This window comes from Vigna angularis, chromosome 6 (assembly GCF_016808095.1).
Source record: "Vigna angularis cultivar LongXiaoDou No.4 chromosome 6, ASM1680809v1, whole genome shotgun sequence".
Lineage (NCBI taxonomy): Eukaryota > Viridiplantae > Streptophyta > Magnoliopsida > Fabales > Fabaceae > Vigna > Vigna angularis.
In genome coordinates, this window is record NC_068975.1 from 27,554,191 (window position 1) to 27,575,927 (window position 21,737).

At 36.4% G+C, this 21,737-nt stretch overlaps 1 protein-coding gene across 13 annotated transcripts; it reads left to right on the forward strand.

Moving 5' to 3' along the window:
* Positions 1-5,792: 5,792 nt before the first annotated feature.
* Positions 5,793-11,833, forward strand: LOC108345835 (common plant regulatory factor 1). 13 transcript variants are annotated; one of them, XM_052879121.1, is made up of 13 exons: positions 5,793-6,129; positions 7,670-7,801; positions 7,882-7,944; positions 8,601-8,699; positions 8,813-8,887; positions 9,259-9,300; positions 9,390-9,550; positions 9,773-9,821; positions 9,961-10,105; positions 10,374-10,609; positions 10,763-10,840; positions 11,043-11,168; positions 11,254-11,833. In XM_052879121.1, exons 2-13 carry the CDS (start codon positions 7,739-7,741, stop codon positions 11,494-11,496), a joined length of 1,380 nt encoding a protein of 459 aa, XP_052735081.1. In that variant the 5' UTR covers positions 5,793-6,129; positions 7,670-7,738; the 3' UTR covers positions 11,497-11,833. The 13 variants fall into 13 exon arrangements, with proteins under 13 accessions (XP_052735081.1, XP_052735077.1, XP_052735084.1 ...); XM_052879117.1 differs by having other exon boundaries at positions 5,796-6,129; positions 7,665-7,801; XM_052879124.1 differs by having other exon boundaries at positions 5,797-6,129; positions 7,665-7,801; positions 10,377-10,609.
* The last annotated feature ends 9,904 nt before the right edge of the window (positions 11,834-21,737 follow it).

Sequence of the window (21,737 nt, forward strand, 5' to 3'; positions counted from 1 at the left end):
TACAAAATATTTTTTTTCAGTTTTATTATTCTAATAATTATCTTATTGAATTCAAATAATTATTTATTATAAAAAAATTATTTACTCTATTATTTTAGAAATTACCTTTTCAAATTTAAATAATTATCCAGAATATTATTATATAATATTATTTAAACTAATTTTTATTTTAATAATTAAAATTTATCTTATTTATAACTATATTTATAATTATATACACATTTTACTTTTTAAAATAATTTATAAATATTTAAAAATTTATTATATCCATTCGCGATAACATGTGTTTATACTAATTTATTATGAAGTGTATAGACAGTAGCTAAACTTTAATAAATAATTTTAATTTCTTATGAATTATGTCTTTAGATTTCCTTTGTAAGGCTTAGAATTTAATGAAAAGTAGTTGACAATGTATTATTTTGTAAAGGAAGTCAAAATAAATGATTTTATTTAAAGTAGTTTAATTTGACAATATATTATTCTAAATTTAGTATGAAAAAATTCTAGGTATTAATTTTTTACTGAACAATTAAAGTGAATTAGATGAATTTGACTATTTTGAAGGGGGCGCTTGGGTGCCAAATAGAGTGTGATTGTGATGTTGGAAGGAGTGGGTCCCACTCAGAGTTTGGTTTTCCAAGGAGGACACGTGTGAATGAGTTGGAATAGAAGGTGGAAACTGCTTCTTTGGTGAGTCAATGGACAGAGGTGTCAGACATCACACATGACATGGATCACCACAAAATTATATACTATATTTCTCTGTCACCATTTTCAACCTTCCATATGTCAAAATTTCATCATTCATACTTCTTATTATATAGTATGAAAATAATTTGACGTAGGTTGTTTTTTTACTTTAAATATACTAAGATAATAATATTAGCATTATTTCTGAAAATGAAAACGCAGTTTAAGACAAAAAAAACATAAAATTAGTCTTAAAATTAATTGTTTTCTATTAACTTTACACCAAGAAAACGAAAAAGTAATTTTAAATTATTTTTACCTTTATTAAAAGAATTTATCTCAATATATTTAACGGTCTTGTATTGTTTAAGAATTGAAGTTATAAATAATTTATGACTTAAATATATTTTTAATTTTTAATTTTGTACTCGATATTGGATTTCATTTTTGTATTAAATTTTAATTTGATTTCCACATTTTAAAAATTAATAAATATATTTTCTTAAATTAATGTTTTTAAAAAGTTTTATATGTTAAGTGATCTTTCATATTAACATTAAATAATATAAACAACTTAAATCTCAGTTTAAATTCTATTTTCAAATATTATTTAATACATCAAAAAATTTAACATAATTATGTTAAAAGAATTATATATATATTTATTTTTAAAGTTTTTAAACTAAAATATTAAAATACTGAAATTTTAATTTCATTTTAAAACTTAGAGATTAGAAATATGTCTAACTTATAATTATCTCATGCAATCTCATTAAGGAATAATAAAGAAAATATTAAATTAAAACATCGGTTATGAAGATTAAATCCTAAGATATTTATGTTCATTGTGCATGCCCTTGGTGCATGTTTTTTTTAATAAACTTGTGAACTATTGCTTTAGAGTCATCATGAGCTTTCTTTTATAGACTTGTTGGTAACGTTTTACAATTTTTTTTCAACTACTTCATTCTTCTTCTACCTTTCAGCTTTCAGTTGTGTTGACTTGCTTAAAAATATCACAATATTCATTATACATATCTTTGATTTTTAAAAAATATTATTATTTTTGTTTACCTTTACAACTGCATCGTTTTGAATATGTAATTATTATTAGACGAAAAGTTTATCTTCTTTATAAGTAAACCTAACTTATTCTTTTTTAATTATTTTCTTTTGTTGAGCGTAGTATTATATGATCCTTTGTAAAAAAAAAAGACATGATACTCAAATGATTGAAAATGTTATTGTTTATTACTTCATATAGTGATAACTGAAAGATGATAAATTGATATAAAAACAATGTAAAAAAATAAATAAAATTATATATATATATATATATATATATATATATATATATATATATTGGGTTATCTTGTGAGTTTAGTGAAAACGCAAGAATTTGAGGATTTCAGTAGGTTGATAATTTGATATTAATTTTATCCAATCATCTATTTGATTCGATCCATTAGAAGAAAAAAAAATAGAAGAAAAACTTGAGGATTTGACTATACCAAGACAAAACTTTAAGAGCGTGTAGAAGAGTGAAAGAAATTTAACTAGAAAAAAATAAGAGAAAATGTGAGAAAATTGACGTTGACAAAAAAACATCATCATATTATTGTATATATTTATACAAAAATTATCCAAAATGATTACTTTTGCTATTTTAATTATTCGCAGTAGTTTCTACATTTTATAAACTCAAATGATTCTAGAGGTTTCTATAAAAAAATATTTAAATTAAAAAAAATACATGAGTGTTACCCACTTGTTTAGATTTAATTAGTATTTATATTTATACAAACCATTATCTTTAATTTAATCTTACAAAATGGATAGGATTAGGTTATAAATATAAATTGATTCTATTATTATTCTACAGTGCTCTTAAATTGTTTCATCATATTTTTCCATATTTTTAAATCGCAAGCACTCATATCACGATATCCAAACACATTTTTCTCTGTTATAATTCCTTATTTTTAGCAATACTATTAAAATAACAAAGTTAATTATAAATAATATTTACAATCATCACAAAAAGTTTTTTTTAAAGTTAAACTAAAAATAAATAAATAAATGTCAAAACTTAATTAAGAGAAAGAATATATGATTCTTTTAATTTGTAAAATGTGACTATTTTACTTTCTTATAACCTAACATGAACACATTATTAAAAAAATGTAAATGAGATTTTTTTTTTGTAATGTATGTTTTGTTTTATTACAATTTTTATTAACTACGATACACAAATTGAGTAGAATTTTTTTTTCTTCATCCCAAAAATTTAGTAGAAAAAACATTCACATAAGTTCGACAGGAGAAAAAATTGACAGGAGAAACCTGGAGATAAACTCAGTACATATGCAACGTGAGCTCCTACTCTTTTTTTTTCTTGCATATAGGTTTGTTTACTTATTCCTAAATTTCTTTTCTTTTATTATATGTGAAGATATAAATGTTTTTTCCTGTGAAAGATGTAAATGTTTTTTCCATATGTTTCTATTCAATTTTTTTGTTTAGTTTTTCTTGTTGACCATCGTACATATCTATGCATATAAGATCTCTTTTGTGCATATATCTTGCATTTTTTTATAACATTTGTGCATGTCAACTCATATGAATAAAGTTTTTGCATTTTTTGTGAAAGATATTTAATTCAACTTTCATATAGTAGTTTAAAAAAATTCCTTTTTTTAAAGAAACTACACTGGTCGAGAGCGTGGTCCGTTCTGTGTGCATTGTTTTGTAAGTGTATTTTACCATTTTAATGATATATACAGAGGTTTATAAGGGTTTATGTGCATACTTTTGTAATTTTTGTTGACAAATTGTTGATCACAATAAACAAACAAATCGTATAGGAATTCATAAACGAAATTCAAATTAAAAATTAAAACACCACGAATTGTTTGATGCGTATTCAAACTGAAAATCAAAAAAACACAAGTCAAAATACCAGTATATAGTAATTTGCATATAAATTACATATATGAAATACTTCGACAATAAACTACTCATATTTATAATTATTTTTATAATTTTTCGTGGATAAATATTTATTTTTGAGCCCAAACTGCTTTCTCCGTAATTAAAATTTTATTGTGGTCTTCTAATTTTTATAAAAATTCAATTAAATTCATAATTTTTATTTATTTTGATGTAGTCATTTAATTTTTTAAATGATTCAATTAAGTTATTTTTGTTACATTTCTTTTAAAATTTATATATCAAATAACTTTACCTACAAAATACAATTAATTTGAATATTTATGTTAATTTAGGTGGGTGATTTAATATATAAATTTTAACAAAAATCTAACGTTAATCTAACAAAAGAGTTAATTGAATATTTTTAAAAACTAAAAATCTAAATTAAACCAAATAAAAATTAAAAAAATTGATTTTTCGTAAAAATAAAAATGTAGAAGGATTTTAACCTTTTCTCCGTAGTTGAGTGCGTTGAAAATTGGGTTTCAATTCAAAATTCTTTTTTCTAGTACATTGTGGTCTTTCACCAGGTTATTTATTCCTAAATTTGCAAAGTAAAAATAATACCTATTAAATGAATGACATAATTTTAATAATTCTCAAACAAATTTATAAAAAAGTTTTATTCCACCTGTTTTATGTTACCAGCTTTCATTTAATTTTATATATATATATATATATATATATATATATATATATATATATATATACATATTTATAATACACATAAATATTCTTGTTTCAATAACATAGTTAAACTTTCTTTTTCTTTCAAATAAAAGACAAGAAATGTTCGACTTAAAAAAAACAAATCTGTACTTTTTAAAATCGTCGTATTTGAGCAAATAGACCAAAATCAATCATATTTTTTACAACTTTAATCCAATTATATATTTTTAAAGCATTAATATATGTTTGTAACTGACTTTTTTTCTCTCTACATTTTGTTAGCTCCTCTAATATTACTAATTATCGATATAATTTCATTTTATCTTAAAACTTACATATATTTTTCCTTTACCAATACACAAACTCGTAGTTCTATTTTTTCGATAATTTAAAATTTTGTTTGCACTCTTTATCTTGTTAAAAGAAATAAACACTTTTATATTTGTCACCATATATTTATTTATCGTAGTTCTATTTTTTCGATAATTTAAAATTTTGTTTGCACTCTTTATCTTGTTAAAAGAAATAAACACTTTTATATTTGTCACCATATATTTATTGCACGTTGACACTTCACCGTATGAGGAAATTGAAAATTAGTTTAACATGTATTTGTATTTATAAATTTAACCAGTAGTAGTTATTGTAATAATTTTAATCATACATACATTTTTATAGTTTGAATAAATATATTCATAAAAATAAAATAAAAAAAATGAAACTCTGTCTCTTATAATGTATTCGTACATGGGATAACAACTTGTGCTGAGAATTGAGACCCACTACAGAGAGAATGGAGTGCTGTATAATTGATGCTACTTTTTGTTTATTAGCCATGTATATGGATTATGCACATTTCAGTTTCAGGAGTCAGCATCTCACCACCACCATCATAATACTGTTGCCATGTTTAATTTTTGAAGGACCAGTTAAATTAATGGTGAAGACATGGCAGTTTCTGGGCATTATTATTAACCACGAAAAGACAACCTTGCCACCTCTGCAACCCTAACTTTGGTTGCTGATGAAAGCGAATTAAAAAATTTGCGGGCTTTACCATAGGTTAGACCTAAAGGCTTTCAAAAGGGATTAAAGAGAAAAGAAAGAAAGAAGATACGATGCACTTCTGTGTGGCAAAAAGTAAGCAAAATATCAGAAACAGTAATCCCTCTTACAAGGTGTGCGTGAGAAAATTGAGCATAGGTGGCTACTGGTGGATTCCAAATGACCTATTCAATTTAGTTTAATGAAATGAAAGTATTAATAATAAATTAATATAATTGATAACGTGAATCTGAAAGGGCACGTAAGGCACATGACAAGAGGGTGTGGTGTGGCTTAGCTAGGCTGGACCCTAGCACAAGACGCGTAGATGGATTCTACGACCACCACGTGTACGGCTCTGGTGACGTTGGAATAAACAAATCGCCACCTCAACCAACCACCACACCCACATCGTATATACGCTGTACTCTACGTATACGCCCAATTCCACATACGACACGTGTGAGGTGACGTGGACTTCGCCTTCGCGCTCCTTCCTTCCCTTCTTGTCACCACCACCATACCCCATCTTTGTGTCAAGGCACACTGCTGTTTCCCTCGTTTTTTAGAAAGAGAAAATGCACACTCTAAATTAATTGTTTCTCCATACCTTGACCCGTTTTTTGGATACTTGGAGCTACCAGGAGTGTTTTCCCCTTGTGTTTTTATGGTTTTTTTGGCTCGGTGTTTTGTAGGTGAGGATAACATTTGGCCAATTGGGTATCTGGTGAGGTACGTGGAATTCTGCAGTGACGTTGGTCGAAAGTTTTGATTTTTAATGCTTTTTGTATTGGGGCATGTGAAAACTGAATGTATGCGTGAAAATTTTAAGTTTCATGATTGGAGGTGAGTAGAAGAGGAACATATTATATGCTTTTCAGTTTAGATTTTTGTTCATTGGAAACAGCAAGAGAACTTGAGGTACCGTGAATTTTCTGTTCTTTTTTTCATTTGAATTTTTGCCTACTTAAACAAGAGGGTTAGAATTGGGGTTCATCTGGATCTCGTTTTGCATCTGTGAGAGTTTCGAGTCTGTGTGCTTTCTTTGTGTTGATTTGCTCAGTGAAGCGTTTTTCATTTCACGTGGATGTTATTTTCGTTTTTTGGCCTCATGCTATTTTTGTGAAATTCGTTTTCCTGTAACTGGAGAGGGTGTCTGGATCGGGGCTAAAATATTGGCTAATTAAGGAGTTTCACTCGTTTTCTCAGCTTCCTTGATTCGTGTGAAAGTGAAAAATGTTTGATTTGGAAGGGTATTTTTGTCATTTAGCTAGCGGGTTGTGTTCCTGGGAGGGATTATAGCACGGTCTGTTGCGTGTGTTCTTCCCTTTCCATACGGCTTGTGGAGTGCTCAAAAGACAGAATTGACCCTTTACCGTTCTGTGTTTGACTCTTGCGTCTACTCTGGATTGAATTATGTATCTGTAGCTTACCATTAATACTGCAGCCTTTCCTGAAAGGTATTTCTGAAATCTCACTTTCTCTAAAACAAGGAGCCAGAAAAGTTGAACTGTGTGTTGGTACCTTCTCTGATGGCCCAGTAGTATCTTTAGGTCCCCCTCTGCTCCTTAAGCATTTACCGTCTCTAATTGATTATGAAATCATCTCATTTTTCTCTACCGTTGAACTTCTCTTCGGTATAGATCAGTCGGTTATACTGACATGTTTTGAAACGTGTTTCACCTTGCCAACTCCATCGTGAATTTTTTACCTATATCAGGATGGTCATCTTTGTTGGGTTCTAGATTTTTCACTTGAGACTCGTTGAATCTAATCCGATGGTTGATTTTCCATCTAGGAAATTATAATTTATTTAGGGTGCTTTCTTATGCTAGCATAGAAGGTAAACTAGACGGCAGAAATTGCTATGCACTATTTGTTTGTGGTGGAATCTTTCTACTGATATGTAGTGTTTATACACTGAATCAGATTTCCACCTGCTGTTATAGCTTCTAAAACATCAATTCCTTCGATGTAATAATGATGTATGTTAGTCCTGCATCTTTGTTTAGCCCCTTCCCCCTTTCTTAAGTTGATTTATCATGTACTAATTTGAAATTGCTGGAATCGCACTTCCCCTTTGCTATTGTTGTATATACTTTCATGTATACAACAGTAAACCGTTTATAATCAGTAAACATTGTATTATCTTGGTTGCCAAGAATATATTGGATGACATGTAGATTTTAAATGAAAGTTATTAATTTCGTTGGGACATTCTCTTGCTTATACCAATTAACAAGCTGACATGCCTCCTGTTAACGCAGTTCAGATATTTTTCCAGAAGTAGGGAAGCTCCTTATACATTATTTGGCTTAGTGCTCTCTATTTGGAGTGTACAATGGGAAACAATGAGGAAGAAAAATCTACCAAGACTGAAAAGCCTTCTTCACCTGCAACAATGGTGAGTTAATAAGGGTGTATCTGGTTCTCGACAAATTTGTAACAAGCTTGTATTTTAATGCTGTTTAAACTTGTGAACAGGATCAGGCCAATCAGACCAACCAGCCCAATATTCATGTGTATCCTGATTGGGCAGCCATGCAGGTTACCTACCTTTTGCCTTGAATTACTTTGTCTGTTGGTGACTGAAGTAGTCAATCAGTTTCTTGTTAGCTAGCTTCAATGTAAACTAATACACTCAAATTTTAGTAGTTTAAGCTGTACTATTCTAACAAAATCAATTATTTGATTGTCTACCGGTTTCTTTGCTCTCTTTGAAGATTTTTTGCCAATGAGTTTGTCTTAACACTGACAACCTGGAGAACATTATCTTCATTGTCTTATTTATTCCATATTTGAAATCTTACATCTAAAAATACTGTTTCTGTATTTCTATTTTGTTTTTCACTGGACGAAGCAATGAACAGATAAAAGCTGTTTATATTCCCTCTCGTGAAATTTATCATTCTCTCTGAATATTAGTATTAGAGGGCCATTCCTTTGGTCCTTTTTATTACCTAGTCCGTATTTTTTATATGCTATCAATATGTTTCCATAAACAATGCCAAACTGAAATTATGCCCTGAATTGCCACTAATTTTGGCAACCAGTTGCGTTAATATCTAGGATCAGACGTGCTTTGATGGTATGAGGCTATTAAGTTTTATCCCTTCCAAATCTATTCTTTATGAGCATATTTGCCCTCTAATTAGGGAATAGAAACTGTTTTATGGTTTAAAATGTCTGCTATATATCTCCAGGCATATTATGGGCAAAGAGTCACCATGCCACCATACTACAACTCGGCTGTGGCTTCTGGTCACGCTCCTCACCCATACATGTGGGGTCCACCACAGGTAGTAGTATCTCAATGCAATCATTTGTGTGTGGATAAGGATTCTTTGTTTTTTGCATGTTTTGTATGTATTCTAGATGACAAGGCTGATTAACTTGCTGACATTATTTCTTCCAGCCTATGATGCCACCTTATGGGCCTCCTTATGCAGCAATTTATTCACACGGAGGGGTTTACCCTGCAGTTCCTATCGTAAGCTAGCATTCTTGCAATTTACTTTTTCCTTTTATTTTTATTTAATTAACCTTTCTCTTATTGGAGCTAGTTTTCTTTCTCTGGTCTATGCATGGGTGTACTTATAATGTATTGAAAAAGGAAGGACAACAGATGTTAAGAATATAGTGAGATGTGATTCTGCTGTTTCTGTTGGCCCTCAGTAATCTAGCAGTTGTTTACACCTGGCTGCTTAACTTCTCCATGCCATGATAACCTTAATATAATAAAATCTTGATTTATTTATAGCGTATAAAATGGGTAATAAAAGGCTTTTACTCCTAAGTAGTATGTTTCTTTTGGTAGGAAATTTGAGGCATGTTCTTATGAGTTTTATGTACAAAATATAGGGGCCACATACACATAGTCAAGGAGTTCCGTCTTCACCTGCTGTAAGTTTTAATTTCATCCTAGACCAACTCTTAATAAGTCCTTGAATACTATTAGTTTATGATTGGTTTGAATTGGTATATCAATACAGGCTGTGACTCCTTTAAGCATAGAGACGCCACCCAAATCATCAGGAAATAATGATCAGGGTTTAATGAAGAAATTGAAGGAGTTTGATGGACTTGCTATGTCAATAGGCAATGGCCATGCTGAAAGTGCAGAGCGTGGAGGTGAAAACAGGCTGTCACCGAGGTTCGTTGATCTGTCTTCTTTTTGTATGAATATTTTAATGCATGCTATCTGAGTTTCTAGACATCTCCCACGTGTTGGGGGTGGTGGAGAGGGGAAACTATGTCATTTGATACTCTTAAGTGAGTAAAACTACTTTCTCCCCCTGCCTAGAATAGTGGTCCACGAATTGATTATGTAAGGGAGTCTTGTGGATGACTGAATAATTTACCATGATGTGAACAGTGTGGATACTGAGGGTTCCAGTGATGGAAGTGATGACAACACTTCAGGGGTGAGAACTTGCTTGCAATTAGCATTTTTTTTGCTGCATTTTGTTGACTATTTGAAATTATTCACATGTAGTTTTTTTTTTTAAATGGCTTGACTAAATTAAAACATTAAAATATGATATTTGCCCATCTTATGCTCAGGCTAATCAAACAAGAAGGAAAAGAAGCCGTGGGGGAACACCAACCACTGGTATGACTCTGTTCTTCACCAAGTATCACATCTTGATGAATAATAGAGTTGACCTGGGATCACGATTATTCTTCTGTTGTCATCACTCTACACATGGTGTTCAATCTGTTTATTCAGTTGGGTCTTGATAATTAAATGCTATTGTTAAATATTTTCATCAAGGTGAAATTGCCGAGGTTTTCATACTTGCCATTAGTTTGGTAAATGTGGTATGGGGTATTGGTGTCTCATGGTTGCAAATTACAATTGTTGTTGAAATGTCTTACAAGCCAAAGTGTGTTATTTTAAGTACAGGAATCTGAAGTTTACAGTAGGTTCCGAACATAATCTGTGTTGATGGTTGTTCTTTTCTGCACTGTTTTAGCAGATGGAGAAGGGAAAACTGAGATACAAAGCAGTCCCATTTCCAAAGATACTGCAGCTTCTAATAAGATCGTGGCAGTTGCCCCCGCCAGTGTTGCAGGAACAATAGTTGGACCTGTAGTTTCTTCAGGTATGACCACCGTGCTGGAGCTGCGAAATCCTTCCAGTGTTCATTCTAAAGCAAATACCACAAGTGCACCACAACCTTCTGTATTGCCTGCAGAAACTTGGTTACAGGTATGGTCAGCATATATAATTCATCCTAGCTGTTCAGATCATATATAGCACGTTTATATACATGTAAATGTGTATGATATGTAATAATAATGAGGTTTCGTCGTCTTTTTCTGACACCAAAGTAATTCTTGTGGGTATGATGTACTTGTGTAGAATGAGCGTGAGCTGAAACGAGAGAGGCGGAAACAATCTAACCGAGAATCTGCTAGAAGGTCCAGACTAAGGAAGCAGGTATATAAATATTGTGGGGTTTCTTCTAAAACATTGTAAACCTTCTATTACTTCTTCCGTTGCCAATTTAAAAATTATAATTGATATCACTCACTTGAACATTTGTTGCACGTGATTCCTGCGCATGCAACCCTCCAGAAAAACAAAAGTAAAGATTGTATTCGATGGACTTGTGACTAATGCTCACATTCATGCTTCTCAGGCTGAAACTGAAGAACTGGCACGAAAAGTTGATTCCTTGAATTCTGAGAATGGGACACTGAAATCAGAAATAAATCGACTGACTGAAAGTTCCGAAAAAATGAGAGTGGAAAATGCAACATTAAGGGTACTCTTCACTGACTATTCCTCATTGCACATGCATTTAATTGTGTTACTTGTTAATGCTGAATGTCATTCTGTCTTTGACTCAGGAAAAACTTAAAATTGCTCGACTGGGACAAACACAAGAGATAACTTTGAACATAATTGACAGCGAGAGGGCTACACCTGTAAGCACAGAAAACTTACTATCTAGAGTTAATAATAATTCTAGTTCCAACGATAGAACTATGGAGGATGAGAATGATTTTTGTGAAAATAAACCAAACTCTGGTGCAAAGCTGCATCAACTACTGGACACAAGTCCTAGAGCTGATGCTGTGGCAGCTGGTTGATACAGAAAGCCAGTAATTGTACTGGCTGATCAGGTGGTTTTGGCATATTACAAGCCCAAAATTACCGCTAACAGTTTCCAGAGGGATGGATCAGCTGAATTTTAGTATCTAAATCCATCAAAATCAGAACTAATTCATTGCTTGTCAGTTTACCTAGGACAAAATCTCTGTTACTATTAGATTTGACAAAAGTGGATGACTAAGTTTGTAAAATGAACAAGAGAACTAGAGATTTCAGTTTGGAGAGGGTTGTTGAACCGATACATAATTGTGTTTGTATCATTAACTATTGGTTTGGAGTTCCCAATGGTATCTGATATAAAGTTATTTTGGCTTATATTTTTGTGCTACCAATTCATTTTGCCAATGTCAATAATTTTTTACTCCACTCATAAATGCACTAATAGCTTCTGCATTTCATATTTTAGAGTGTGCTCTTTCATTTTAAAAAAGTAAATCAATTCATTAGCTTTTCAATGAGTTTGTTGCTACACACCTTTTCACACGGGTTGGCTATTGTAGAAAGTCGATAGGGTACTTGATGAATGTGTTGATTTTATTAAACAGTCTATTATTTTAGATAGTGTTTGGATTGGATGGCTATATTTAAGAGAAAAATATGATGGCCATACACGTTATGGATGGCTATGTTTCAGTCTGTTCTTAGTTTTCAAAGACTTTAATAGGAGAAGAAAAGAAAAAAAAGAAGCAAGAAATGTTCATTGTTTCTTATAAAAAATTGAAAAAAAAAAGAGATATATTTGAGCACTATATAAAGTATGGAGAAGTTATGCCATATGTTGGCTAAAATAGTAATTGTATTGAAGAGAAGAACAAACAAATATAGAATTACGCACCGACAATTTAAAAACAATATTAGATGTAGTGGAAAACACCAAATCTAAGATGGGTAGTAAACATGGATTAACTGTTGTACTCTTATTTTAGGAGGGAGGCTTTCTAGAGTAAAGAAAAGTAAGAAAAGATAATATCAAATATTAAAGTATATATTTTTTTTAAACTTTTTTTCCGAGTATCTCTCTTTATTACATCATTTCACAGTTCTCTTCTCTTGCTGCACCTCTTCTCATTGTACAACAATGTGCTGTAAGACAGTGATACATAAACAACATTATCCTTTGTTTTGCATTTATCGAGAGTCAAGGATGGATCCAAGGGGAGGCAAAGGTGTCAGCCACTTTTGTAGAAACACGAAAAGAAAGTTTGTTGAAAGAAAGGGAAAAGTGGGGAGGGGCAGGGAAAGTCAATATGATGGCTAGTGAAGAAATAAAAAAGAATTGTTTGCAGACAAAGTTTGCTCCAATTATCAACATTTGCACTACAAAAGCACTTCACCACTTCTATTTTCCTGTTCACTTACTAGGAAAAGCTTGAAAATGGAAACAGGATAGCCAGCCTCAAACAGTAGTGAGTTCTGTAGCATAGTTCAACTTCTCTTCCAAAAAGAAATCACCATAACTATATTGTCCCCAAGATTAGCATTGTCACATGTCAATTAGAGTTGTGAAAGACCCGGTCCAGCAAAGGTTGATCACTTAGAGTCAATTCAACCCAGTTCATTTATTAGCGAGTCTGAAAAATTCGAACCCGGTCTGAACCATCGCGGGTTGATGGATAAATGGGTTAGTTAATTGACTCACTTAATTACAATTTTTTTTCAAATAAAAAAATTTACATAATTCAAATCTAAACAAATTTTACACCCAAATTTCACTCTCAACATAAGTGTTTAATTAATTTTGAAAATAAAGAATTTAAATAATTTTTTCAAGCAAAAAAAATAATAAATATTTTTTATAAAATTAAAATTAAATTTTAATAAAATAAAATTAGGTAGGTAGGTTGTTGGGTTAATCCGGTCTATTACGAGTTTAACCCGCATGAGCCGGGTTGAAATCTGATCCACATAAAAAAATACAATTTTTTCAAACCCAATCCGACTGGAAATCGTGATAAACCGGATTAGTCCGCGGATTATAACTCATTTTTACATCTATAATGCTAGTACTATTGTTTTTGAACTACAAAGCAATAGCTTCAGTAACTAAATGATTTGTTCATATTTCATATTCGTGCTAAAAAGTAGAATTTTTAATATCTTCTTTAGTTTTTGAAATATTAGATTAGTTTTAAAAACATGTCTCACATCATTTACATAATTTAAGAATCCAAATCAATGACAATTTAAATATCGACATCAACAATGCTTTATTTTTTTAATTCAGTCACTTTAGGATAAAATTAATAGAGTTTATGACAAATCAAATGCAAAGCTAATGAAAATAACAAGTCTTTTCTGAATGTGTAACAAAAATGTAGCTGAAAATGCATAATTCCCTTAGTAATTTTATACTTTTAAATAATTATACTTTTTTCGAATAATTTATCATCTTTATCATTTATAGATATTTTAATCCTATGATTTTATTGATTTTTTTTCATTAAAATTAATCATCTATAGCTTTTGAAAATATGGAGTGCGGTGACATCTTTTATAGCAATGTTTTCAGTAAAAAAAATACATTTAAAATCAAAGATGTTTGTGTTTAGAATTTTTAAAAACATTTACACAGCTGTTTTCTTTATAACTCTTGAACTTTGATTAATAAAGGACACATGTTTTATTACAAAAATTAAATAACTGTGAATTATTAAAATAAGTAACATTTGTGTACTGATAGGTCCTCCCGGCATAAGACAGGCGTTCAACCATTCAAGAAGTGAACGTCCGCCCAATAATCCGGACGTCCGCCAAATAGTCTGGAACGTCCGTCCTCAGGAATCGGACGTCCGTCCAAGGACGTCCGCCAAGGAATCAGGACCGAACGAGCGGCCAACCATTTGAGAAGTGGACGTCCGCCCAAGGTTGGCGTGTCCGCCCAATAATCCGGACGTCCGCCAAACAATCTGGACGAGCGTCCTCAAGAGCCGGACATCCGTCCAAGGACGTCCGCCCAAGGTGTCTAACGAGCGCCCACCCGTTCGGAGCCGGACGTCCACCCAAGATTGGACGTCCGCCCACCAATTAGGACCGAGCGTCCAAACATCATAGACTGAACGCCTTCCCAAACGATCTGCACTCAGTGGATAACATTATTAAAAGCTAAATGGCACATTAATGTCCTTAAAGAGGATTAAAGTATTATTGGGCCGTTTCTAGGCCCCCAAAAGGTAAAAGCCCATTACAAATCAGTATAAATAAAGGTCTCAGGTATGATTTCTGGACAGATTGCTTAGAACGCAACGCATGCATGCATTATAGAATGCTCTGTCATTTTACTGACTTGAGCGTCGGAGTGCCTTTAGCAGGTACCCGACCCCTCCCCAACTGCCGGCTTGGAGCAGAGAGCGAGCGTCCGGATTGGAGGACGTTCGCCCGGCTAGGAGCACAGAGTGAACGTCTGGATTGGAGGACGTCCGCCCGGTTTGGAGCATGGAACAGCGATCGTCCATCTTGGTGCCGCCCGTCAGTGCAGCTTGCTCCGGTTCGTAGGATTCAGCAGTGTCCGCCCGGACCATGTATCCTCGCCGCCCGCCTGTTCGTCTTCGACTGTAAGTTTGTGTGTTTTTACAGGGTCCCCACCGATCAAGTCGAAACATTTGGCGCCCACCGTGGGGCCGTGTGACTTCAGTTACCCAAAGGTGACCGCGAGAAATGAGCACAGACGACCCCATCAACATTACTTCATAGCCGCTCGACATATATCCTCAGCCGTTCGGTCTCAGCATTGCCTCGTCCGTTCGGTCTCAGCATGAGCTCGGCCATTCGGCCTCCACATATTCAAGGCCGTTCGGCCTCAGCATTGCCTCGTCCGTTCGGTCTCAGCATGAGCTCGGCCATTCGGCCTCCACATATTCAAGGCCGTTCGGCCTCAGCATTGCCTCGTCCGTTCGGTCTCAGCATGAGTTCGGCCATTCGGCCTCCACATATTCAAGAACGTTCGGCCTCAGCATTGTCTCGTCCGTTCGACCTCATCATGATTTCGGCCGTTCGGCCTCCACGTATTTAAGGTCGTTCGGTCTCAGCATTGTCTCGGCCGTTCGACCTCATCATGATTTCGTCCGTTCGGCCTCCACCTATTTAAGGTCGTTCGGTCTCAGCATTGTCTCGGCCGTTCGGCCTCATCATGATTTCGGCCGTTCGGCCTCCACCTATTTAAAGTCGTTCGGTCTCAGCATTGCCTCGTCCGTTCGGCCTCAGCATTGCCTCGTCCGTCCGGACTCAGCATGATCTCGGCCATTCGACCTCCACATATTCAGGAACGTTCGGCCTCAGCATGATTTCGCCCGTTCGGCCTCGTCATAGTCTCGGCTGTTCGGCCTCAACCTATTCTCGGCCATTTGGCCATAGCATATTTTCGGCCTTACAGAGTACGAACACACCCTTTAAGCTGGAAATACGATCATGTTTCCCTTATAATGCAGGTGACCAACCATAATTACACAATTGCACAAAGCGAAAAGGGGCCAAACATCGCAATCTGGCCTCACCAATTGGCCGTCCGCCCTCAATTGCCTAAATCTGGCCTCAACACACTCACGGCCATTCGTCCTCAACTATTAGCCGTCCGGCTTTAAGAATCACTCGTCCATCCGGTTTCATTGACCGACCGTAAGGACCGGCCACGAAAAGCACTCGTCCAACGGACTACAACTTACGCTCGCCCGTGCGGCCTCAACGAACGCTCGACCATTCGGCCTCAGCAAGCGTTCGACCACACGAACTAAATGTTTGGACGTTCGCCATCAGAAACACCGTTCGTCATTCGGCCATTCGATTCTACAAGAGCACGTCCGGCCTCGAACCTTTCGTCGTTCGGCCAAACGCGGTTTGGACGTCCGTCCACAATTGTTCGGCCATCCGGCCCCCCTCAGGTATGTATTGCATTCCTACCATTAATCCGTTTGGCCTTAGGTACGGGATCAAATTTGGCGTGCAACATGCGACCGTCCGTCCAGGACCTCAAACTCGGCCGTACGGCCTCCCCTGTCCGCCACCCGGCCTCGAACTTTCGGTCGTTCGCCCAGAAGGACTAGAACGTCCGTCCACCAACTCCACTCCGGAATGTCAAAGAACGCTATCGCGCCCCCGTCGCGACAATGAGCGCTCGTCCGTCAGGTCGGACTGAACGCCCGTCCTTCAAGTTTCAGAGAGCGTTCGTCCGTCCGGCCTTGGAAAGCACTCGTCCGTTCGGCCTCCATGAGCGCTCGTCCATCCCACCTCATCAGGCCCTCGACCGTCAGGCCTCAACTTTCGGCCGTCCGGCATCAATGTGCGACCTCCCATTTATTCGACCACTATTCTCATAAGTATTCTTTGGGAACCACCATTTTTTCGTCCGACCAGGTTCAACCCGCCAATCCGCCTTACAAGGTATGGACACATACTTTCCTTAAACTTAAGATTCGGCATGTTCCCTTCATAATGCAGGTAACCCGCAATAAGGGCACGAGTGCATACCGCCCCGTAAGACCAAGCTGGTGAAAAAGAGTGTTCTTCCGAGAACCACTCTCAGCTTGGCCGGGCCACGAAGCAGAGGACCGTCCGCCCCGTAAGACCAAGCTGGTGAAAAAGAGTGTTCTTCCGAGAACCACTCTCAGCTTGGTCGGGCCATCTTACAGAGGACCGTCCGCCCCGTAAGACCAAGCTGGTGAAAAAGAGTGTTCTTCCGAGAACCACTCTCAGCTTGGTCGGGCCACCTTACAGAGGACCGTCCGCCCCGTAAGACCAAGCTGGTGAAAAAGAGTGTTCTTCCGAGAACCACTCTCAGCTTGGCCGGGCCACGAAGCAGAGGACCGTCCGCCCCGTAAGACCAAGCTGGTGAAAAAGAGTGTTCTTCCGAGAACCACTCTCAGCTTGGCCGGGCCACTAAGCAGAGGACCGTCCGCCCCGTAAGACCAAGCTGGTGAAAAAGAGTGTTCTTCCGAGAACCACTCCCAGCTTGGCCGGGCCACGAAGCAGAGGACCGTCCGCCCCGTAAGACCAAGCTGGTGAAAAAGAGTGTTCTTCCGAGAACCACTCTCAGCTTGGCCGGGCCACGAAGCAGAGGACCGTCCGCCCCGTAAGACCAAGCTGGTGAAAAAGAGTGTTCTTCCGAGAACCACTCTCAGCTTGGCCGGGCCACGAAGCAGAGGACCGTCCGCCCCGTAACTTAGCCAAATCTGGCATTCAGCATTGACCGACCGTCCATCACTTAGCCAAATCTGGCATTCAGCAATGACCGGCCGTCCATAACTTAGCCAAATCTGGCATTCAGCATTGACCGGTCGTCCATCACTTAGCCAAATCTGGCATTCAGCAATGACCGGCCGTCCATCACTTAGCCAAATCTGGCATTCAGCAATGACAGGCCGTCCATAACTTAGCCAAATCTGGCATTCAGCAATGACCGGCCGTCCATCACTTAGCCAAATCTGGCATTCAGCAATGACCGGCCGTCCATAACTTAGCCAAATCTGGCATTCAGCAATGACCGGCCGTCCATAACTTAGCCAAATCTGGCATTCAGCAATGACCGGCCGTCCATAACTTAGCCAAATCTGGCATTCAGCAATGACCGGCCGCCTATAACTTAGCCGAATCTGGCACTCATCATCAATGACAGGCCGTCCATGACTTAGCCGAATCTGGCATTTATCATCAATCTGAAATAGGAGGACGTTAGTCAACCATCCGGCCATTTGTCCTCCAAGGTACGCCAAGTCGACCTCCACATGGACCCAGCAATTCGGGGACCATCTAAAAAATCCCTTCGCACAATAAAATTACGCTCGGGCTTCGGGGGCTTATGTACTGATAGGTCCTCCCAGCATAGACCGAGCGAACGGTTAACGGGGCCGCCCTCCAAAACGGCAATCAGGACCAAGGCCGCTCGAGCGCCACAAGGCCGAGCGTTCACCCTTGTTGACTACCAAAGTCGAGCGCCCACCCAGGACGACTCGCATAACACAAGAACCGGACGTCTATCTAAAGTAGCACGTCCGACCAAGATTGGACGAGCGTCCAATCACTCAAGAAGAGACGTCCGTCCAAGATGGAACGTCCGTCCAGAATGAAACGTCCGCCCAAAGATGGAAAACAGGACGAGCGTCCCTCCATTTAGACGTCCGCCCAAAGACGGCAATCTGGCCGAGCGTCCAGCCATTTGGACGTCCGCCCTAAGATGGTAATCATGACGAACGTCCACCCATTTGGACGTCCACCCAAGATGGCATGTCCGTTCAAAATGACGAGCGGCCACCCGTGTCAAGCACCAAAGACCGAACGTCCAAATAAACAGTAGTCCGAGTTTGCATGGATCCAGCGGTTTTCCAAAATGACGCCCATCCAGGCACGGACAACCCCTTCGCACAATAAAATTATGCTCGGGCTTCGGGGGCTTATGTACTGATAGGTCCTCCCGGCATAAGACAGGCGTTCAACCATTCAAGAAGTGAACGTCCGCCCAATAATCCGGACGTCCGCCAAATAGTCTGGACCGTCCGTCCTCAGGAACCGGACGTCCGTCCAAGGACGTCCGCCCAGGAATCAGGACCGAACGAGCGGGCAACCATTTGAGAAGTGGACGTCCGCCCAAGGTTGGCGTGTCCGCCCAATAATCCGGACGTCCGCCAAACAATCTGGACGAGCGTCCTCAAGAGCCGGACATCCGTCCAAGGACGTCCGCCCAAGGTGTCTAACGAGCGCCCACCCGTTCGGAGCCGGACGTCTGTAAGATCCTTGAAAATATTTGTAAGTTAGATACTAAAAAAAAAAATAATAAAAAAAAATAATAATAAAAAAAATTAGTGAATAGTAAAATGTGAATAGTAAAAAGTGAATAGTAAAAAAAAATTATTTTTGGAAAGGATAAGTGTTACACGTAGCTTTGAGATCAGAATTCACCAATTTGCAAATAAAAAAATTATTTTTGTAATAGTAAAATGAATAAAAAAATGAATAGTAAAAATGAATAGTAAATTTTTTTTACTATAAATAGCCAAGGGGGGGAGGCTGAAAATTTACACCAAAGAACTTAGAAAAATGTTGAGAGAAGAGAGTTGGAAGAATTTCTAATTGCAAAGGGGATATTCTGGAAGTTTTCAGAGAGCAAGGAGATTAAGTCTGTAATAGAGGTAAGGGAAGTCACTCTTATACTTTGCTTGTCTCTAATCCTAAATCTTGAATATGTAGTATTTTGTTGCTGTATGGTCTTGAATTTTGAATGAGAATATTTATTTGTTTCTTTTGTATTTTTTGGAAGGACGAGAAGTTGTCTAACCGGCTCTGCCAGATTCAACTTCTTGTTTCCCCAAAGCTTTGGTTGTTTCTTATATCTTTATATTGTATTTTTGGAAGGACGAGAAGTTGTCTAACCGGCTCTGCCAGATTCAACTTCTTGTTTCCCCAAAGCTTTGGTTGTTTCTTATATCTTTATATTGTATTTTTGGAAGGACGAGAAGTTGTCTAACCGGCTCTGCCAGATTCAACTTCTTGTTTCCCCAAAGCTTTTGTTGTTTCTTATATCTTTATATTGTATTTTTGGAAGGATGAGAAGTTGTCTAACCGGCTCTGCCAGATTCAACTTCTTGTTTCCCCATACCTGTTATTTCTTATTTATATTGTATTTTTGGAAGGATGTGAAGTTATCTAACCGGCTCTGCCAGATTCAACTTCTTGTTTCCCCAGAAATTTTATTGTTTTATCTATTCTTTTTATTGCATCTTTCTGGAAGGATGAGAAGTTGTCTAACCGGCTCTGCCAGATTCAACTTCTTGTTTCCCCTGAATTTTTATATTAATATTATTTTGATGGTAAGAGCAACTAATTATTTTTGTATGAATTTATAAATATACGAATGTTGAACTGGTGTTCTCTTGCGAAACTGTTTTATGACTTTTATTATATTGAGTGTTATAACTGAAACTGTTAAATTGTACATGTTGTGATGTGATGAATTTAATCTGTTTTGAATGAGCTTGTTGGCTGAAATTGATCTTGTTGGAAGGTCTGGAGTACGGGTTCTGTAATAGTTTGTATATGATTATTAAATAGATATACAGTTATTGTTTGAGGTTGTTGTGAGAGGAAGTAAAAATATTAAAATTAGGCATTTTAGATTTAGAGCATAAGAGAACAAGGTAGATAAATAAATAAATTGTTAATTATTGAGGGCCTCCCTTTGTTGGTAGGATAGAGGAACCTTAAAAACCTGAGTTGACACATCCCTGATCATAGAGCAGCCCTGGCCTGGTCCAGTCAGTTGTGACTAGTCATATGTGCTGGCGTCGAAGGTGAGTTTGATGCGTTCAGACATCTGGGTCCTCTCCGGTGACCAATTGGGGTAAAGAAAAATCTATACTAGGATGAAAATAAAATAAAACAAGTTGATTGTAGATGCATAATATTATCATGGTAAAAATTTCATATATATTTTATTTATCATCACATTGAGCCCAGACTTTAATATGTAGTTCCTAAGATATGTTGATATATTTTGGTTGATCCATGATCTTTGTTTGGTGAAAATATGTTGAGTTATACTCATTATGGGCAAAATGAGTTTATAATATAAAGCATGATATCTAACAATATGTTTAATTTATTGATACCAAAACGGGTTATTATGAATTCATGATTAAAGAATGAACATGATTGAGTTAGGTGGATAAGAGGGTATGAATTGTTGGTTTTATGAAATGTTGGGGTGGATATGAGAAATCATTACTTATGAAATGATGTTTACTACTGGGAGTAGTAGGTTCGAGTTATACCATGAGAGTTTGGTATGAGCAAAGTAACACCTGAGGTTTATGAAAGCAGGCAGAAAGTGGTGTGACCATAAGGCTTTGACATAAACATATGATTCGTAATTTTTATAAAAGCAGGCAGAGAGGGGTCTGACCATAAGGCTTCAGAAAGTAAGACATAGTATATAAGTGAGGCTTAAGGAAGCAGGCAGAGAGCGGTCTGACCATAAGGCTTCATGAGTAAGCATGGTACACTTGTAAGATTTATGGAAATGAGAAAGATGATTTTGATAATGATGAATTAATGACATCGGAATAATGATATTTTATCAATTGCAGAAATACATGATTATAATATTTTACAAGTTTAATGATTTTATGATATGGTTGGCTTACCCTTATTTGTTTGTACTATGATCATATAACTCATGTTATATGTGATTAGATAATGTTGCAGATGCGGTTGAAAAAGCTTAGAAATGAGAGAGATG